General features: G+C 39.5%; 1 protein-coding gene across 2 annotated transcripts in view; it reads left to right on the top strand.

Moving 5' to 3' along the window:
* The first annotated feature begins 1,138 nt into the window (after positions 1–1,138).
* trpm3 (transient receptor potential cation channel, subfamily M, member 3) overlaps positions 1,139–21,587 on the top strand; it is a 137,838-nt gene continuing 117,389 nt past the window's right edge. For both annotated transcript variants that reach the window (XM_020093874.2, XM_069523943.1), the window contains exons 1-2: positions 1,139–1,255; positions 3,339–4,677. In XM_020093874.2, the coding sequence (XP_019949433.1) occupies positions 4,474–4,677 (204 nt within the window). In that variant the 5' untranslated portion in view covers positions 1,139–1,255; positions 3,339–4,473. The remainder of the gene's footprint in view (positions 1,256–3,338; positions 4,678–21,587) is intronic.

The following is a 21,587-nucleotide window of genomic DNA, read 5'->3' as shown; positions in this document are numbered from 1 at the left end:
TTTTAAATAAAATGACCTGGAATTGAATGGGGGTACATGTTTATCAGGTCTGTGGATGTTTAATAATGAATTTCATTTATTTGGTGTTGCACCATTTACTGAACATGTACCTACCTACACTACCTGAAAGTGAAAAAAATATCTTCTTATGATTCTTCTAGAATCCATACAACTTTTTTACCTTTGTAGGAGTTCAGTTAGTGATCCTGTGAGATTGTTTGTGTATTTGTGTGCACGTCTATGTGCATGTGTGGGATTATTTTTGATGGCGACTTGTTGTGTGCTGCCAGTGTGGGTGAATGTGTGGATGTAATGGTGTGAAATTGTACATGAGTGCACATGGCGATAAATGGGAGGATTAGAATGAAGCGTTCACGTAAGTTACCATGGCAACCACACAACCCTGCGTAGGTGGATCTTTAATGTTTAAGGAAGTGGGTGGTAGTGCCACAGGGCAGAGGCAGATGTAAATACTAGTCTCCACGTTACAGGACTAGTTCAAACTTTAAACACATGACAAATGTTAACCAAGCTTCATCAGGTGAACCTGCCACTCATCTCATCTTTACTTCCCTTCTCTGTGTCTCAAGGTTTTTCGACCTCTTTAGCCCTGTGTCACCATTTTCCCCTAAGTCCAGTAAATAAATTCTACAGCAAGTTTGTGTTTTATTCAAATATATTTGAAATATATTAATACATCAATCTTATCTAATGTGATGTCTTTTGAAAAGCTGGACAAACTACCATGTAATTGTGTGTTTCTGTTGTTGAATAGTCTCAAATCCAGCTGAGCTCAGATAAGATAAAATAAGACTTTATTGATCCCACATTGGGGAATTCCATTGTTACAGCAGCAGACAGTCAGAATGAGATGGACAAGAACATAAAAGAGGCAAAAGGATCAAAACAAAAGAAATGATAAAAATACAGAACATTAGCACAATGTAAACCTCCCACTTTGGACATATTGTTTGTAGAGAAATGTATTTATCTATTTAGAAGTTTATGTCCAATAAAGTCGAGGCTTCTGAAGAACCACCAGCAGCTTCACTTGAGTGTCTCCAGAGTTGATTGTTATGAAAATGAAACAGTTTCATTCTAAAGCTGAAACTGTTGAATCAAAGTGTGTCCAGACTTAGAGAACGTTTGACTTTAGCACCTCCTAGCGGTCACGACAGAGAGGACACCTTTAGCCGCCACGTGGAGGACTCGAACACCGACTGGTGGTGTTCCTCCCGCTCACACCCTCTGACAGGTAGATACCGGTGAACTACTTACACCCACTCTGACTGTGTTGAGCACTTTGCAGCTTGTTATTTATATGTTGTTGTTCGGCCGTGAAGATTAGCAACAGCCTCAGGGAATCATTAGCACGTCATTAGCATGCTAAAACTAGCCCTAGCTAATTAGGCTATTAATGAAGCCTGTGTGTGGCAGGGAGCTTAAAAAATGTGGCATGACTTAGCAAACTTGATCCACTGGGTGTTACAGGCTGAGGTAAAACATCCACAAACATCCAGCACTACCACTAAAGTTGTCCTGTTCAGGCTAAAGAGCTAAAGGCTACGCAGGCTAACTGCCCCATGTCAAGCTTTGTATTCTAAGAGCTAATTTAGCTTTAGATTTCACGTCATGAATTATAATGTAGCTTATTTACAGTGAATAACCAAGCTGAGTATGAACTGCTGTTAGTGTAGCTGGTGGATGAGTTGACCAAGAGAGCTGAAGGCACAGCAAATGAAGAAAACTCATGCAAGTAGAAAAAACTCCTGCAAATGAAGAAAACAACGTCATCAATTTGATGAAAACAAAAAGTCACAACATGTGCAAATACAGAAACAAGCTGTAAATTGGAGAAATGTTTCCAGGGAACCAAAGCATTGAACTACAACCAGGTTCATCACTTTGATGGTTCCCTGGAAAATGTTCCGGTGTCATTTACACAATTTGCAGCACTTTTCTGTATTTGTATGTGTTGTGACTTTTTTGCAGCGTCATGTGTCATCAAATCGATGAAGTTATAGTTATTTCTATCTGCATGTGTTGAGCTCTCTCGGCCTCCGTAATCAAAAAGGTTCCCTGTGGCTCTAAAGCCATCTGTGTTTTATGCATCATATTCCTTTTAATTAAAGTTTGTGCTTAGAATACACCTTTTTCATGGCAGCCATTTTGACATGAAATAGTAGATAACCACTGGAGTTACTGATCGTGTTACTTATGGCTCTATATAAATAGAGCGTATCCTTGATGTGATTAGTAACCCTGGTGGTTACCTGCTATCTCATGTCAAAATGGCTGCCATGGGTCAAAAAACATCTTGCTGGGATGTTGTAGAGAACTTGACTGTTTACTCAGCAAAAAAAAAAGTACATTGTGCATCTATGATCATTTTAATTATAAGTAAGTCGCTCATTGTTAATTGATTTATGCCATTATTATCTCCTACATACTTAGATAGAGATTACTCAAAATGTGTTATGTACAAAAATCCAAATCCAGATCTGTTTATAGTGATAGGAAACAGTAAATCTGTGTTATTGGAGAACCTAGTCAATGTTTGGCATTTATACTTAAATGTGTCAAACTGTAAATTAATATTATTGATTATTAAACTTCTTGCTCTTTAATTTTCAATTTTCATCAATCAGCCAATCGGCTCATTGTTTGCTGGGGGGTCCAGTGGTTTTTGTTGTTGTTGTGTTAGTTACACTAAGTCATTCATGATCAGCTGATCGATTTTTGAAGAATTTTACAACTCACACAGTATTTAGCACTTTTCTGTCTCCATTTAGCTTTTTTGATCCAATACATGGGATCGTCAGTGTCAGTCATTCAGTACCTGTCCCTGTCCTTTTATTCTGCGTTTGATCAAAATTGAGTTTTCACTCCCACCGTCTTTCTTCATCAGTCCTTCTCTCGTTCTCCCACTGTCACTTGTTCACCGCCTCTCATCCTTCAGTGAATTTCTGTTCTGCCTTTTCACTTTCTCTGTCTCTCACTTATTCAGTCACACTACCTCTCACACACACACAGACACACACACACACTCTCTAATAAATACACAGTAGAGTGTACTCCCAGGTGGTTAGCTGTTGCCGGGAGCGACGACAACATTGTCCCTTGTGTTTAGACACTGTCACCTCTCCTTACTCTGGCTCCTCTTCTCTGTCCCACTATCCTCTGTGCTCTCTCTCTCGGTCTAACTCTGTCTCTATCTCTTCCTCTTTGGCCAAAACAGAGAAAAGTGCATTTAAGATTACCTTAATTGTTTTTTCTCACCACTGCACCTGAAGAAATTACTTAAATTCTCACCTTCTGTCAACTCCACACCTCCACAGCGTGACACCCCTGTAAGCACATGTGAAGACTTGTGAAGTGAGAGAAGAAAAAGAAAACTGGGAAAGCAACTACACCTTGGAAAAAGACGAGAAATAACAACTGCCAGGTTTATTTGGTATCCCTCTTTACTCTTGAATTGCACCAGAGAAAGTGATGCTCGGGTGGCTTAACTCATGAACTGTGAACCAAGTGCATCAAAGAGGGAGGAGAGAAAGAAAAAGAAGAAGAGGGGGAAACATGCAACCCACAAAGAAGAGAGATGTTGTGTATAAAAGCTTGGGGAGCACGAAGAAGATGAGAGGGAGGAGATGGAGGTTTAGTAGCTGTGGATATTCAAGGCACAGTGCTCAGTGAGAGAGAGAGTGACTTACTGAGCAGTGTGTCTGTCTCTGTGCTTCTCAGTCGGCTCAAAGCAGCTCTGCGCTATACTCAACAGGAACACTGCACTCCAGAGACTATTGCTTGTTTCTTTGTTTTCTTTGTCTGCAAGCCTTTTCTTTTTTCCTCTCTCCACCTCTCTCGCTTTCTTCTGTTGTTCTTTTCTTGCCCACTCTCTTTTCTTGATATTATTTTGTCTCCATGTTAAAGTCCCTTTCACCCTGATCTTTATATTCCACCCTCAAACCCCCTCCTTCTCCTCCTCCTCCTCCCCTTCGCTCTCTCCCTCCATCCCTCGCTTTCTCTTCCCTCGTTTCCCTGTTTCTCTCCCTCTCTCTCTCCCCGCGTGGAGGGAAAACAGCATCAACAGCCGAGCCACAGTAACAGCACATGCAACAGGGTGCAGACAGCACCTTCTGCTGCTTCTCCACCTCTCCTCTCTGACTCTCGTCCCTCCCAGAGGAAGGCTACAGGGAAGAAAAGAAGAGCACAGGAGTGCAGCGGCTCAGGTGAAGATCTGCTGTCTCGCTCTCTTTGATCAAGAGCTCAGGAGAAGGAAAAAAGTCCAAGAAACTGGAGTCAAATCTTCCCCTGAGAACACTTAAAGAAAAAGGAGAGAAACTGAGCGGATCAGGAGGAAGCAGAAGAATTAAGAATGAAGTGGAGACGCCACCTGTTGCACCAGTTTGATTAGAGAACTCAGCGTGGCTGTCCCACTTCCCACATCTCTTTGACCAAATTTTATTTTTAACACCAATGGCTTCCAAGAAGAAGTGGGCCGAGCGGAGGGAGCTGCAAAGAGAGCGGCCGTTCTCCACCCGGGATGATTCATCTGTTGCGTCCGGGACATCTGGGCCGGGGCGTCCCACCACCAGGGGGCGGTTCTCAGAGTCGTGGAAGAGGCTCAGCTCCCGAGGGGGGTCCACCAAGAGGGGGGTGCTCAACTCTCAGCAGCCACCGGTAAGATTTTTCAGGGACACATGGGCCCCTCTACACGTTGCCCCAAAGATTAATCAATGACCTGGGTGCTGGGAGGGAAATGGGACAGGAAACGCTGCTGTTAGGGCAGCACCTTTCCTGGGGCGGAGTTTAGCAGCAGTGTGGGATTACGTTATGAATGGGGTAAAGAATTAATGTTAATGTTTGAATTAAAGATTTAAACATTAAGATCAGTAGATTATTCAATCTGTGGTGCGTAACACTTAAGCATCTAGCAAAATACAAAACAGTTTTTGTGTAGCTGGTTTTAGCTTTACAGTCTTCCATCACATGTTACCTAGGAAACCAGGTACTGTAGACCAAAAGCTATATATCTGTAAATGGATTACTTCATAAATATACTCTAAACTAAACATGTGCAGTTATTTACCATTGAATTTAAAAATGCTCCATGTACTAATTTTCAAACTTTTTAGATAATGCTAGGTAATCAGTCAGCACAACACATTATCTATAAAGATATTTAGTGATTATGGTGATTGTACTCCCTGTTCTTCATGGGTTCACAGTCTATCAAAAACCCTCAGTGCCCAGTGGGTACTTTATGAAAAATTGAAGGCACTGTGGCATTCAATAGTGATTCACCTATTGATGACACAGTACAAGTTGTTAGAGAAGTAACATTTTAAGATTTGCCATAGAAAAGAGACTGTTTGTACAAAGACTCCGACTTTGTCTTGTTTGCGTTTGTCATTTAAGTCTTTGCCCATATTCTCCTGTGTCTCTGACACAAGCTTCATGATGCTGGGGACACTTAGTGCTTCAAAAGTGATGTTTTTATGTGTTTTAGCGGCGTCTGTCAAACTAGTGGGAAAAAATTCTCTTGTCATTTTGGCAATGATGAAACTTCTCTGTGATACAGATCTGATGTGGAACCATCCACTCTATTTTTGAAATTTAGAACTTCACTGATGTTTATGGATCAAGGGCAGAATCTTTGGAGCTGGCTGCCTGCTGGTGCTCATCAGCTATCACACTTAGCCAATCAGTGGGGTGATATTTGGCAGAGATAGCTCAGCTGAGAGATGTGTGGGGACACAGATATGCACGACTGGTGATATGTGATCCATTTCTGGTTTTTCAGTTGTGCTCCAGTAACCAGTGCTATTTTGTATTGCACACACAATATACAAAAACTCAGTTATTTTAAGCATTACTTCTGACCGATATAGTAAAGTAGTAGACAGTTTTATCACAGATGTGATTAGGGACAATGTAAATGTGACAATATCTTGATTTTTAAAAAGGCACTCAAAATAATTCGTAACAGTATCAAGTGTGTGTGCTCCTGTCTGTGTTACTAGTTGTGTGTCTGTTTGTGTGTGTCTGAGTGCAAAAAGAAAGCTAAGTCCTGTAGGATTTGTGTTGCTTGGATATGAACCGCAGAGTGATACTACAACAATGCCACTGCTGGTCTCAAATCATTAGACACTTTGAATCAACAGTCATTTGTAATGGCCAAGTGTGTGTGTACGTTTGTGTGTGTGTGAGACTAACTGATTGAGTGTTGGCTCAGACAGACAGTGAAGGACAGACATTGAAAGTGAGTGAGAGATGGAGAATCACTTCACAAGCACTTTGAGAATCCAATACTCAATGTTAGTGCAGAACGGGTGAAAGACGAGGAGAATTAGAGGCAGAGACAGATAAGAGAGTGAGAGAGGGGAGCTTTAAGAGAATTCAGCTCTGTGGATTTAAGTTTGTCACTTAAATCCACTGAAGTATGCACCTTTCTGTAAAGCTGCAAATCTATTCCTCTCTAAAAAAATTCACTCAGTTTCCTTCAAGACCAACTGTTAAAACGCTAGACATTTGTGTCCTTTGAATTTAAAACTGCTTTATTTTCTTTTTTTAATTCAGTTTTTATTCAATTATGGAAATGTGGGCCACCCAGGCAAAGTACAGCTGCTAATTAATACATTTACACCTCAATCAATCAAATTTTATTTGTATAGCCCATATTCACAAATCAGAATTTGTCTCATAGGGCTTAACAAGGTGCTACATCCTCTTTCCTTCACCCTCAACAAGAGTAATTAACAACAACAAAAAATGTTCACTTGGACTCAAAGATGAACTGATTAGAGTTTGGTGCTTAGAGGTCAAAGGTCAAGGTCACAGTGACCTCACATCCTGGTGAATGTGATATATTCTGACCGCCCGAAGGGAATTTCATTATATCTGTTACAATTCACCTGGACTCACTGAGAAACTGAATAGATTCTGTGTTTTTGGCCTCTTAAATGTGATATCTGAAGACTGCTTGAGAGAGTTTCTTCACGTTTTGATCAGTTGTCACTTGGACTAAGATTCCAGATAAAGTGATCAGTGGTCAAAGGTCACAGTGACTTTATATTAATCAGGAAAAAAAGTATGTAGAAATATGTAAACAGAAACTGCACTGGTTGGTGGATGTGTACAAAAATGCAGGAGTTCTAGTTGCGTATCGTTTTCCTTCAGTCCAAGGGAGGAGCAGAGTTTGTGAAGTTGTTGTTCATGTCAACGTTGGTGTTACTTGTCTTAACTTTCTAAAACATGAAGTGTTTGTTCCACTGCTAGATTCACAGTGATTAGCTCTGATAAAGTACTAAGGCTGTCACCTTTTCCAAAAATTAAGATTGAAGAGATTTGACATGACACACATGTTTAGAGTTTACAGGCATGCAGTGAGACCAGGTTGAACACTGAACATTGATCTGCCGTCCTCCACTTTCGTGGCATAACAACAAAACATTACTGACTTACTTTACTTATAGTTGAAGAGGGCATGCTATAGGTCAAGCTGATAGTGAGCGCCCCCTGCTGCATCATAGAGAAAACTACTTCAGATGGTCTGATGTGCCTCTAGACTTTATATTTTGAATTCTAACAGGTCATTACAGTTTGAATAGGAACTCCCCCTGCGTTTTTACTTCATTCATCTTTACACTCCTGTCAGACCCTATTTTCAGCCCACTGTGCCTGTGTGCTTTGACTGTGGAGATTGAGTGTGGTAATTCATGTCATAGTTAGTGTTTTCTTTATTGCCATGCGAATGCCCTGCAGTTCATGAAGCCATCTGTGGATAATAGAGGCCTTCTGCTCAGCACATCTAGAGAAATCCCCTGTCCCTTTAATAGCAAGACAAAAATGTTGTTCAGGTTTAAATTACATGTGAGATGCTAGTGCTCTCTCTGTGTGCTTGACTGTTTGTGTATTTTGTTACGTGGGAACCAGCGTGACATGAAAACTCTCCCTTATAAGAATAAAGCAATTTGAGTTAGGATGTTAATTTGCATATAGAGTGGAGAAGTGAGATCCGATCACAAGTGGTCAGTGGAGACACATGTGGAGCTGCATACTGATGCCAGGTATGAACCAACATACTCAAACACTTGTGATCAATTGTTGATGCAAGTTATGAACAGGGTCATTTTACCAACTGTTATCACACCTGGGGGGGGGGTCACAACAGCAACAAATCATCTGCAGGATTCAGGTGAGGGGTCGTGCAGCAGACAGTGGCAGGAAGTGACATATTAATTCTGCTGCGGTGATCACGTGATAGTTATTAAACCACAGTTTTTAGTCAGGAGCAAAAATCAGTCTTCAAACCTAAAATAAATCACAGTGTGTCATTTATCGTGATAATAATCAATATCGACTGATATGAACATTTTTATCTTGATATTCCTTCTGAATTGAGTTCAGGCCTTTGTCTGACAACTGTCATCTTCACATTAGTTACTGTATGTCCAACATGCTGTGTGATACATGTTTGTGTGTTATGTTTGTAATATTATAATAACAATCAGATGACATTGTGACAACTATGGGACAATGTGCTTTTGAAGTGAACCTTCAGAGAATCAGCTTTACTGAGATGAACTTTGGTTTAATCTCACCAATCTCACTGCATAATTTTCTGCTGCTGCAGGTATCTGACAAAAACCCACTGCCTGTTCAGTGCCAAATGGCAGACAGACAATGTTTACGATTGTTGTGCATGGGATTACTGTCAAGTTTGATACAAGGGAGGAATTACTGCCTTTCATTAAAGGTGGATTTCTTTGAGCAGGTGGTTTTGGCTGAAACTAGTTGCGAGTAGCATCATCATCAACTGATCAATCGATCAGATGCCTCACCAAAGAGAAGCAGTTACAGCCATTGCATTAGTGTCATATATTAATTGAAGTCATTTTTATTACACCTTTTACAGACATAAACTTTGCAAAGTGCTTTACATCAATAGAAATTAAACATTTTAAAAATAGCAAATATTAGAATCACAAGCAATAGTTGAAATCACAACAACAAATGTATGTGCAAAATATATGTGTTTAATCATTTGTTAGTTTTAAAATAAAAAGCATTCCCCACCCCCAAGTGGCTAAACATAGTTTGGACATGTTGTTGCAGCTGCTGTAAGAAACTATATCTCACAATATCATTACAATGTATGGAACACAAACATAGGCTTTTTATCCGACATTTAAAACATCTCTTCATGTTCAGTAGATATTTGCACACTCATGTTACAGTGTTTCCGTGCTAATAAAATCAGGTTTGGTTTGGTTGAAAATTCACTTTGTTCTTCCTTGTTCCCAGTGGGAAACCGAATTAAAATTAGTGTGGATGCTTTTGTTAGATTCTCGTTACAATGAACCCAAGTGTGATATTACTTTATGAGGCAGAGGTCGGAAAGAAGAAAAGAATGTTGTCGGTTCCTATGGTGACGGTGCATGCTCCAGTGATTTGTGTCTTTTTAGAGAGATGTTTTCAGAACAAAGATCAGTGGTTCTTACGCTTTAATGTGCCTTCTGTGAGTTAGGAAATGTGACATTTGCTCCTTTGTTGCTTGGTAGCACAACCAGCCAAATGATGACTTCTCAATACAATTTTAGTTTGAAAAATATAAGTTTGGGTTCAGAGTTTGTTTGTTTCTTTTATTGACTTTTCAGAAATTCTTTCTCTGTCTACGGGAATTGTAGAACTATTACAACAAAATCATTGCAGTTAGAGACAGACATTAAAAATCCATAATACAATCCATCCATATCTTTATAATATCACAAGTGTTCTTTCAAAACAGAAAATCCTGAAACTACAATGTCTTCCATTCGATCAATGCAGGAACACATATTTATATTTTCAGAATCAATCGAGCCAGTGGGTGGTGGATGGAAATCATGGAAGAGTGACAAAAGCAAGTGGGCTGTCGGAGGCGAGAGAGAGGCTTTAGGTTTCTACCTCGTAGAAAACATAGTAAGAGATTGCCAAGGCACAGAACCGGTGGTAATCTGATATTCAAACTGTGTGTGCTGTGCCTAGACTGTTTGACTCGTTTTGAAATGAACCTGATGTTGATTCTCTGACCAGCAACCAGATTGACAGAATTCACAATCAAAGCAGGATGTCAGGCTGATGTCATTCTTAAATGTTGTAACGTGAACAGAGTGGTTTTCACTTAGAGTTATATGGGGTCACATAGTGTTAAAGGATCCAAGAGAAGAAAAAATGCTGCAGCAGGTGGAGAACCAGTGAAGGTTTAATGTCTGCAAAGTAGCATTTTTAATCTTTTGTTGTTGCCCCCACCAAGGAGGTTTAGGGTGTTTCACCGCAACTTGTTTGTTTGTCAGCAGGATTACGTACAAATGTACATTTTTCATCCAAAACCTGGTGGTAGGCATAGCACATTACATTTATGGTGGGGATCTGGGCAAAAGGGCAAAGACAGGAACTTTTTTCATATTGCAAGGTATTGTTGTGAGCTGGAATATTTTAAAATTTGATGGATGCAAAGCAATTGGGTACAAAGGGAAACTGAATTATATGATGATAATGATGCTGATAAAAATGATTACAAATATCTAAAGAATATAGATCTACCGCTGTATGTTGATCACCTTTAACAGGCAACAGGGGATTCTTGATTCAGGCTAGATTACGCTAATCCCCTGAGAGGTTCTGAACACTGCTTGTGGCGCTGGTTATTACTATGAAATATTTGAGAGCATTGTGGAAATGAGTCAACCAGCAGATTCAAAGATGAGTGTTCAAGTGATGCTGTAGCAACTCTGTTGTGGTCACCACAAACAGACTAATACATCTTGTAACAGTTCTGAAACAAGAAAAGTTTTGGTTGCTATGGCTGGAAAAATTGCTTTTTAGAGTTAGCCAGGAAAGGTTCCTTGTACAGTTCATTGTGTTCCCTGGTGACTTATTTACAACAATCTCATACTTGGGTATAAAAGGTTCAGTTTGCCAGATTCAGAAAACTCAAATTTTGCAGTGATCAGAATCGAGAGCTATAATATACTATTTCATAAGGATTCACAGTCCTGATAATGATAATGAAGGAGGCAAGAACATTGTGTGTCAGGATAAAAATGACTAACTCCATCCATACGTCATGCTCTATGATAAATATTAGTTTAAAATAAGATTCAGTGCCCTTATTTCCCTTTATTATGTATAGTTTATTAAATGTGGTATTTTCCTTCCATGATGATCCAGTATCAGTGTCTTCTGACTGTGTTGCATCTTTGACAAGACGCATAATATGACCGTCTGTTCACTTTCCTCTCTTTGCTGCCTAATGCATTTGAATGACTCTTGATGAAACTAGCTATATTTATATTTTGCAGCTTAGCAGTTAGCCATTTACTAATAATTATTGATATTTTCAGAGTATATCTATTGTAGTGTAAATATAATCTAATATTGTATGTGTATTATATATTTTATGCTGACACAAGGCTTCTAGTGCCCCCTTGTGGCTCCTGCTATGAAAGGATATTCATTAAGACATCATTAAACCATTAAATGGGGCCATTAAAACAAACAAAATGAGTTCAGGTTTATTAGACCAACAATAGTTAGTCTACTGCCATATGTGGGTGATGTGGCTAGCCACCGTAAGGTAGTGCTGAAACCAAGTGTGAAGAAGGACGGACAGCACAGATGGTCTGGTCTATTCATATTATTGTCTCAGTAACAAACATTTTTTCTGGTCTCACAGAAAACACTTATCTTTTGGCTGAGTGTGTATTATTTAGAATTTCAGACCTTCAGGCAGCATTCTAACATTCTTACACATTGTGCTTGTTCCATGGTAATCCCATTGATAATCAGTGTAAACAATAAAGTGTAGTGTTCATATGTCAAACAACAACACACTTTGCTATCCCTGTGAGCTTCATACTTTCACCTGTCAGTTTGCCTCAGTCCCACAGTGACAGCGGTTGTCAATACACAATGCACATGATTGGATTGAAGTGGAGACTACTGCAGACTACAGATTTTATATTGGTATGCATCTGCACAACTCTAATTTTCCCTGGACATGTGAGGAAAATGAGGTGTGGTGTTATTTTCTTTCATATGTCAACTGTGTAAGCTTTAGTGCTTATCCAGACTGAAAATTGTATATTTTTTAATAATGTTTAAAAAAAAAAAGTGTGGCCACAGGGACCATGAGTTGATAAATGGCTCCAATGGTCTTGTTGATAAGGTTTGTGTTTTTTTCAAGCATATCAAATACTAGAATGAGCGCATACCTCTACCAAGGCTCCAAAGTCCCCTAAAATTGAATCAAGCTGCATGGAATTTCACACACTAATAGATATCAGTTTATAAATGTGTGTAAATGTCAGATTTTCTTTTATTCAGATTCATGAATTATTCGGAGGGGTTATGGTTACAGTGAAAATGTTGATGTGATAAAATTTTCCTGGATCCAGCCCTTGTTCTTGCTCGACCAATACCACATTCTTCTACCAAGTTTCAAATCCATTCAGTTGCTTCTGTGAAATCTTGCTTACAAACACATTAACATACAGACAAACAGACAGATGAAAACAACCTTTAGCAGAGGTAAGATTGATCATAATGTTGTCTCTGGAAGGATGCAGTCATGTGAAGGTTGTTTGTTGGGCATCCAAACTCCTCGAAAGACCAAATCTTTATCCAAGCCAAACTTTCTCATCAATGTTGGCAAAATAGAAAGATGTCTTACTCTGTCTCTTTGGCAAAGAGCAGCAGTGCACACACATCCAGCTCAGAGCATCTCATGTCATTTATTAACATTCATTTTGTGAGTAATTTGATGACGTGATATAATTTGTGAGGGAAGAACCTAAACTGTAACCCCGTTTTCAGTTGTCAGTGTTTCTGATGAGCCAACAACTCCAGTGCATCATGTCATGTTAGTTTCAGAAGTTGGTGCCTCTCAAACCTTCATTCGTTTGCTCTCAACAATTTAACAAGATCAACTTTGATATCTTGAACCAGAAGATTGCTAATTGAAAATGAGGTTTGCCAAAGTCATTAGATTGCATCTGTTATTTCAATGTGTCAGAAACATATTTATTCAAAATTGCAAATCCTGTGCTCTTTTATAAAGTTTTGGATCAGACTCCATATTAGCAGATACCCAATAGTAAATGACAGAAAAAGGGCCAAAAATTCTGATGAATCCAACATTTTTTTCGTATTCATTATTTAATGACACCCAAAAGGGGAGGTGTTTAAAGATGATTAGGCTAGCCCCAGTGTCAATTGAGAAAAATAACCAAAGGGTTGAGTTACCTGTAATATGGGCCGATCAGACATAGATAAGTCCCATGGCCTATTTGTAAATCCTTAGCATGTCATTATTCATCTTATAATTATAAGAGATGTTAATTAGCAAAGATAAAAGCCTTCTAGAGACAGGGAGTGGACAGACAGTGTGGAAACACATCAACCACTACACCAAATAAACCCGATGGCACAGCAAAACAACCCAAATTACCAAAAAGTTGTTGTTGTTTCTTTCATTTCAGAGTTGTCCTGGCACAACTCAGTAATTGGTCCCTCTCAGTAATTGTCATGCAACGCCTGAGACTTTGATTTCACTTGATGTTCGCATGCCAGTGGGGTTGAATCATAACACAACCCAGGCTGGGCTGCTGGCATGCCAACGCAACAAAGTCCTCAATGTTTAATCTGCTTAACACATGTTTCAGTGGCACACCGGTGGTACAAATAAGCTGGTTATTTGGAGGCAGTGATGGTTTATGTGTGTAGGTGCTGACTGACATCCGTAGCAACAGGAGCATGGAAACAGCCCTAAGAATTATGTTGTGTGTTTAAGCAGTGAACGTAGTGGGTGGGTGTTAGATGGTGGGAGAACGTGCTGAGGAGATCTTTTGGGAAGATATAAGCAGTTATCTGTATGTGATCACGTCTGTGTGTGTGCATGTGCAACAGTTAAGGAGAGCGAGTGTGTGTTGCAGACGAAGCTTAAAATGTGAAGGGGTTGAGCAGGCATGATAATGTTTTGAGATCTCTAAGGGTGTTAGGTGTTAAAAGTGCAAGTGGTGCATTTTATCTCTCTCGATTGCTCTCTGTCTCTCTCACACACACACACACACACACACAAACACACACACACACACACACACACACAGTGGGGTTGTGGCACGGCCCTTTTTTGTGGAAACCTAACTAAGGAGATCTTTTCTTTCGATACCATTCAGAGAGATGATGCGGCTGGTGAACTTTTCAGGCAGGGAGAATAGAAAGGGCAAAAAGAACTGTGGCCATGAAAAAGAAAAGGGATGGGAAAGGAAAGCAAGAGAACCGGGTCTGATAAGGTCACATGGCAAACTTTTGTTGCGATGGCAATGCTTGTTCAACTCTTCTGACTGAGCTAGTGACCAGAGTTGACCTGCAAGTCAGTATCTGTGCATGGGTGCGTGTGGTGTTTTAATGTGTGTGTAAACAGGGACTGCCCGACAGAAGGCGTATTCTGACCTTAAAACCACTCATCATTACTGCTGCAGTTTGTCTCGAGCTGACTGTGTTGCAGCCCACCAAGTTTCACTGAACTATTAGCGAGGATGCCTGCACTGTCTGCCTTGATCTGGTAAATACACTAAAAATAGGATGAAAAATACCACAATCTACCTTACCATGAGCTTCTTATTGTCTTTAAAATGCCAGGCCGACAAGAAAACATGCATGAGTGTCAGAAACAATGTGATCAGGCCGCATTATAAATCTACGTTTAATTGGGCTTTTATTTTTTTGCTTCTCTATTCTCTTTGATTCAACTCTCCAATCTGCAAATCCATTCATCTCCCTCTCCTTTCTCACCATATGATTTAAGAGAGGGAGAGGTATTATGACTGCTCTATAATCCTTCCTCCCTGCATGGCTTTTGGATTTGAAATTTAGAAGCTTTTTTTCATTATATTACACTGATTTAAGTGTGCTATTGTCCTTGAGTTAGCTTTGTCCACACGTTGCGCTCCTGGCCGTCCAGGCCAGTGCACTAATGCTGAGTGGCAAGGATATGGAGGTGAAATCGCTTGTAGGTGCCAAAAAAACCAAATGAAATCCGCTCTACCTGGAGTGCAGGATTAAATGTGTCTCCAGGGGTTTCGTATTTACCCCACAGCTGTTTTGAAGACACATACACACACACACGCACATGTACATGTACTGTTTACTTTGGCTGTGTACCGGTCCCTGGAATTCAGTACCAGTACCTAAACGTACCTCTTTTCATACTTCAATTATTTACATAATCTTGGTTTTATACTAGAGTTTCAGACATATTGGAAAATCTCAAATAGTGTTTTAGCGTGGTAAATAGCATATTTGCAAGGTATTTGATGAACAGCCAGAGGCAGTGTTGGCAACCGCTAATAAAATGCTAAGTTAACATGACAGTGAATACAGCCCAGTTATTTAAATATTCAGCAGATTCATTCTATGAAGGTGTCAATGAAGTTTTTGATTCCTCATTCAGGGTTTCATAGTGCATGGAGGTTTCAACAGTAGTGATTTCTGCAGGCATGCTAAAGGTAGCTGCTGATACTGTGGGGGACCTTCAAACACTTGCATTACCTCCACCTATTGCCCTGGATCATGGACTCATCTTTGGAACAGTTTGAGTTAACATGAATTGGCAGTAGTGCCGTTACAATTCGGTCTGTAACCTTAAATATACATAGTTACTGTGTACACACAAACACACAGGTTTGTGCAGCTATCCTTATTAGGACTTTGCATTAACTTCCAGTAATTGAGGAAAGCCTAACCAACACCTTACCCGTGACCTTAACCAGGAGCTGAGAAATGATGTTTTGCCTCATTAGGACCAGGTTTTGGACCCCATGAGGTCTGCTGGTCCTGACGAGGTTAGTGTTTATTATAGAAAAGGTCCTAAATAGATAATAAAAATGATTACACAGATACACACACAGGGACATGAATGTATACAGGAAATCAAAGCAGAGCACGTAACCTAAAACCCCTAAAACATTTAAACAATCCAAAAAGCATATTCTAGTATTCTTAAATCATATAATGAAATAAATAATTATTTGGAGATGGGTTCAATATCATTGGGGCAGTATGGGGTAAAGCCATACAGTCTATGGGTAAAGCCCATATTTATTAAACAGGGCAAAGTGACTTGCCATAGCAATATATAGCCTCTTAGTTGCTCCCCTTCTGGATTTGTCAGATTACTGGCTTGGTCCTGATCAAAGCATTTTAAACCCTCCTCTAAGAAGCCTCACTCTGAATTCTTTCTGCTAATTTATCCTCGGAACAGAAGTGGAGGCAGAGACGCAGACAGAAACCTTTCAGAGATGCACAGTCATGCCTCAGTAGAAACCACCTCCATTAGACAGCTCACATTAGATTACAGCTTTTTTCAGTGCAGGAAGAAATTATATTTTAGATTTTAATTTCCCTCACTCCTCTCAGAAAAATCTGTTGCTTATTTCACTGATTTCGTTTTATGTCTTGGTGTCATGAACACGACTGAGCTGCAATATCTCATGTGGTTACACTTTAAAAACCATCGAGCTATAAAATATTATTTTTTGCCTTTACATTGTAGTATTGAACATTAATATTAAGGGTTTCCCCCAGGAAATTGAATAATGAAGATGGCTAAATGCTACAGAGCCTCTGTTTTTAATTACTGCTCAGCAAACATTAAAGGTCCAGTGTGTAAGATTTAGGTGAAAGGGAACTATTGATAGAAATTTAATGTAGAATAAACCATATGATGTTTTCACTAGTATGTTTCATCTAAATTGTATGAATTATAGTTTTCTTTACCCCAGAAAAGGCCCTTTATATTTAAATACTTTATATTTACATGGAGGGGACCCTCTCTACGGCCATGTTTTTTACATTAGTCCAGACTGGACAAACTAAACACCTTTTAAGTTTTTATGACAACTGAAGCTACCACAGGTTCTTTTTCGTGTGTGGAAGGGGAGGGTGAGGTGAGCTGCAACATGCAACTTCACCAATAGATTCTACACACTGTGAATCTATAGGTGAGGAACAAGAGTTTGGGACTGGAAGCCTTCTGGTTTCTGTTTATAGTTTGACCAATGAGGTTAGAGCAAGTTTTGGTTGCCCACAGGGAAATAGGACGTGTGGAGAGCAAAGGATATCTGTTAATAGAGATCAGCCAAGATGTCATCTGTCATCTAAAACATCTACAAAAAAGTATCACTGTTCGACTCGTGTGATCAAAGAAACTTGTCGGACTATAACAGTGTATGACAAACTGAAGATGATGTATTGGACCAGAAATCTGCTGTCCACACCAAAAGTGCCAAAATATTGGCCACTCCGAGATTGATGATGTAGTAACTTTCTGTTAGTTTAAACATTTTCCTCATTACTTTGATATATGGCCTTAGCTCTGTGGTGTGGTTAAGTTTCATATTATATCTAGATATTAGATTTTGTATCCCATGAGCAAAAAAATGCTCTTCATTGAAGGAAAGCTTGTGCACTTCCACCACAGTATGCTCTACGAAACCCCTTATGTTTTTAGTTTGCTGGTATTGATATTTTATGCAGAGCAAATTGACAATATCCAGTCCATGCTCCCTGTGGCTGTTCCTCAAAGTAGTTGCCAAACCTAGAAACAGGAAACTCTCTAAACCAGAGCGCCGTCTTCATGTAAATGTAGATATTTTTTTATTTATGCAAATTTAGAGATGTTTGAATAGATTTGATGTGAAACCCGTGTTGCACCCCCTCTTTGAACTGTGGCTTTGAAGCTCTTCTGTATGATGCAATGAGCTCTGGGCTTTGAGGTTAAGCATATCCTCGTATGTGTTTCCTGGTGTAGCGGTGTGGCAGTAATGATTGCCATAAAAGCCATTATCAGGGGCCCGGGGCCACTGGGCTGCGTGTCTAGCTTTATTACACCGACCCGCAAGACAGTAATTACACTATGTCCACGTTGCTACGGCAACATTGAGGTTCTCAACAGCTAATGCAGTATTTATGTGAGGGGAGTGTAGCATTTTGTTAGTGTAGCTGTACATTTGTGTGTTTGTGCCGCCTTTTCAACAGGGGCACATCTCAAAGATGGAGTGACAAAATGGAGGAGGTTGACCCATTAGCTGTACTATCCACTATTTCACCTCACTGGTTTCGTCCACATAGCAGAGCACTGAAGCCTGAGTTTTAGGACAAACTGGAAACACAGTACACCCAGATACAACTGCTCTGAACTAGACTGATCCGAACTCCGACTTCTCGGTGAGAGAAACATTATGTCATCAAACACCCGGTGCCGTATGGCTTGTTACTTGGTTATTGGCATGTCAAATTTTTGTGTAGTAAACCAGCAGTTTTCTAAAGGTAGAAATGTGATGAGTAAAATTAAGTATTGATACAAGTCTCTGAAAATCTGTGGATTTTTGATAGTTTCACTGAAAATTGTATCATGGATTGAATTATTAAATCATGAATTTGGTCCAAGTACAACGTTCCTGCAGCATAAGCCTGTAGTTTTAAAGACGACTGCAGTATCAGGGCGACATGAGTGACTGTTCATTATGGTGGCTTCTGATACTGAGCCATGTCTGCATTGCTCTGTTGACTCAGAAGATTAGATCGGCAAGCACTAAAGCTAATCTGGAATTTATAGATTTCTGTGTGCGTGTGTGTGTGTGTGTGTGTGCGCACGTGGACGCCTGTAAGAGAGAGAGAAAGCAAGAGAGATAGATTTTGATTTATTTCTACTTTGGGCACTGGTCTGACATAGAATTTTAGGCTTCAGGTAGGCACCACACTGATGAGATAGAAAAACACATTAGTGTCTTGCATTTAATAGGGAAATTAAATCGTATAAACCAGCATGATAGTGATTTAACCAAAGGAAGATGGACATTAAGTCCCACCGATACATCATAGAGTGGGCTGAGGCCAAAAGGCATTTTTTTAAAAATATTACCAAAGCAATTTTAAAATGAACATGATCACACAAATGCAATAATGCCAATGTTATGCCTGAGCTCCAGTCAGTGCAAGCATTTTTTGAATCAGCAGTAATAACAGTTGTATTCTAATAAATAAAGTTTAGCAGCGGGTTGGCATATCTCTCCACTGGTAAGAATAACTCCATCATAGTCCATATAGCCTCTGGAGTGCATGAATTTTTAATTTGGGGCCTATCTTTTTTTTCCTGAGGGGCATCATATGTAGACATTGCATTATCTTCCACTGTAAAGCATTCAAAACTTCCTGCCAAGCCCAGCAGCCTCACTCACTTGATTTCTGTAGTAAACTGTCAAGTAATATGGTTTGGAAAGAATGCCCAGAAATGTTTTTAAAAAAGTCATTGTTAGTCCAGGCAAATTTCAATGTCCAAATATTTGGGTTTGCATCTTCGATTTAACCCAGTTGAGAAAAGCTTGTTAATTTCTAGTGTTTTTTTAATTGTAAATTTTAAATCAAGTTGCAAAATTGGGCACTCCTGCATTTATGCCTCTGTTTGTTTGACTGTCCATCCATCCTGTTCTTCTGAACGCTATAACCCAGGAATGCATGAAGTGTTCAGGGCTCAAGGATGAATCAAAGTCAAGGCCACCATGAGCTCCCAAAACATGTTTTTACCCGCAACCTATCATTTTCACACTCAGGATCAAGATGGTTGTGGTTTAAAATGAACAGAATTGTTGTATTTTCTTCAACCGCATCAGAGCAAGAGAAAGCTGCCAAAACACAACATGTAATGACCCATTAGTGATGTTGCTTTCCTTTCTACCTCTCTGCTCCAAAACAGCTAAACAATTGGCACTTGGTTTTAAAATTAATTCTATTTAGCCACACCCATTGTATTATATCCCATCTTAGTTTTAAATCTTGCTAAAGACAGATAAGACACATTTTCTTTCTCAGCCTAATTTCTAATGTGAGATTGAGAAGGAAAACTTAATGTGAGGGCTTGAAGTGTTTCAGCTGCTAATGAAGGCACATTATCCAAAAGAGCTATTTGATGCTGCTGTTCAACATCCACTTGAATGAAATGAATTAACAAAATGTTAATCTAAAATGGTTGTCTCTTCACAGCTCTCTGTGCCTTGTCCTCTCCTAATGTCAATTTCTTCATGTTTTTCACTCCTTCCTTGTTTTCTCTTCTGTCTAACGTTGAACCCTCAATGCTTCATTGGACACAAACACCCAAAACTCTTCCGCAAATGTTCTTATTGAGAGAGTTGAAGCGTATCGTCAGACTCTTAAGACCTCGACCATTATTTTTTTCTCTTTGACTGACTCTAGAGTCTTGACAGTTTATTCAATAAAGAACTATTTACCTCAATATTTTACAGTAGTTTAGTCTGAAGGAAGCATAATCGAACCATAAAGCCACATAAAATGCACAATATGTTTGTTTCATTGCTTTCTATCAAGACATAATATAAAAACAGCTCTCAGAGCAATTGTAGTGAAGTTGGCTCCTTATTTTGACATCAAGTGATATTTGCCAAAGGTTTCTTATTCTTATTAAGTAGTAGAGGTGTGGAAGTCTCTCGCTTCCAGATGCATCGTGACGCGGACTTGGACGATTCTGCATCAATGCTGTGACAGAACATAATCGATTCATGTTCTCCACTATGGTCATTGTTTTTAGCGATGTCCTGCCACTTCATAATTATAACCAGCGCTGTTTCAGGACCAGCAGATGCTCATTAAAGGTGTGGTTGTCCTGTGTCACTCTGTCGGACTCTACTTGCTCCTCCCCCTCTGACCTTCACTCATTTTACACTTGAACAATTAACATCATCACTGATCAAAAGTTATTAGGACATGTACAGGACTGATGTTTACTTTGTGTTTGAGCCGCTCTAGAGTTTATGAGACACCTGTAACGTGACGCACAAAATCAGGACATCAGTGTTAAAGTGAACAGAACAACCGGAGACATGATCCGACATCATCGATTAATCGATGAATCGAATCATTGACTGCTGAATCGTAATCAAATTGTGAGGCTAGTGAAGATGCACACCTCTATTAAGTGCTGAGTTTTATTTCAATCTATATTTACGGTTCCCAGATTATGTGGCATATTACTAAGAATGACTCACTTTCCAGGGACCACCATTAGTCTTTATACATTATTCATTGTCAATTACAGTTTCTATAATTGCACCACGCTGCAGTGTGCTGTTTATGCATCCTTAAGTACTGGGGCAGTTTTGAAGATGCTTTTTTCCATGACTGAAGACACACACCAACTCACACACACACACACACACACACACACACACACACACACACACATTGGTATTTCAACAGTTGTGTCCACACATTAAGAGAAAGATATTGGTGCTTATACTCAACATTTTTTTAAAGCTTTTTTTATTTGTTATAGTTAGTCCATCAAGTTGAGACAGTTAAATATGATGTGTTGCTGTAGAACAGAGTCACTTTGTTCAACCAAGCAGATTATACGGTATGTGCAGTTGTAAAAGTATCTGCACCCCTGGGCACATTACATAACAACCCTGATGCAAAATAGTCATACAAAAAAGTGACATTATTCAAGTGTTACTGCAGTGTGAGTTTTATTT

This window comes from Paralichthys olivaceus, chromosome 4 (genome assembly GCF_024713975.1).
Source record: "Paralichthys olivaceus isolate ysfri-2021 chromosome 4, ASM2471397v2, whole genome shotgun sequence".
NCBI lineage: Eukaryota > Metazoa > Chordata > Actinopteri > Pleuronectiformes > Paralichthyidae > Paralichthys > Paralichthys olivaceus.
The sequence above is the reverse complement of the archived record's forward strand: the minus strand, read 5'-3'. Positions and strand labels throughout refer to the sequence as shown.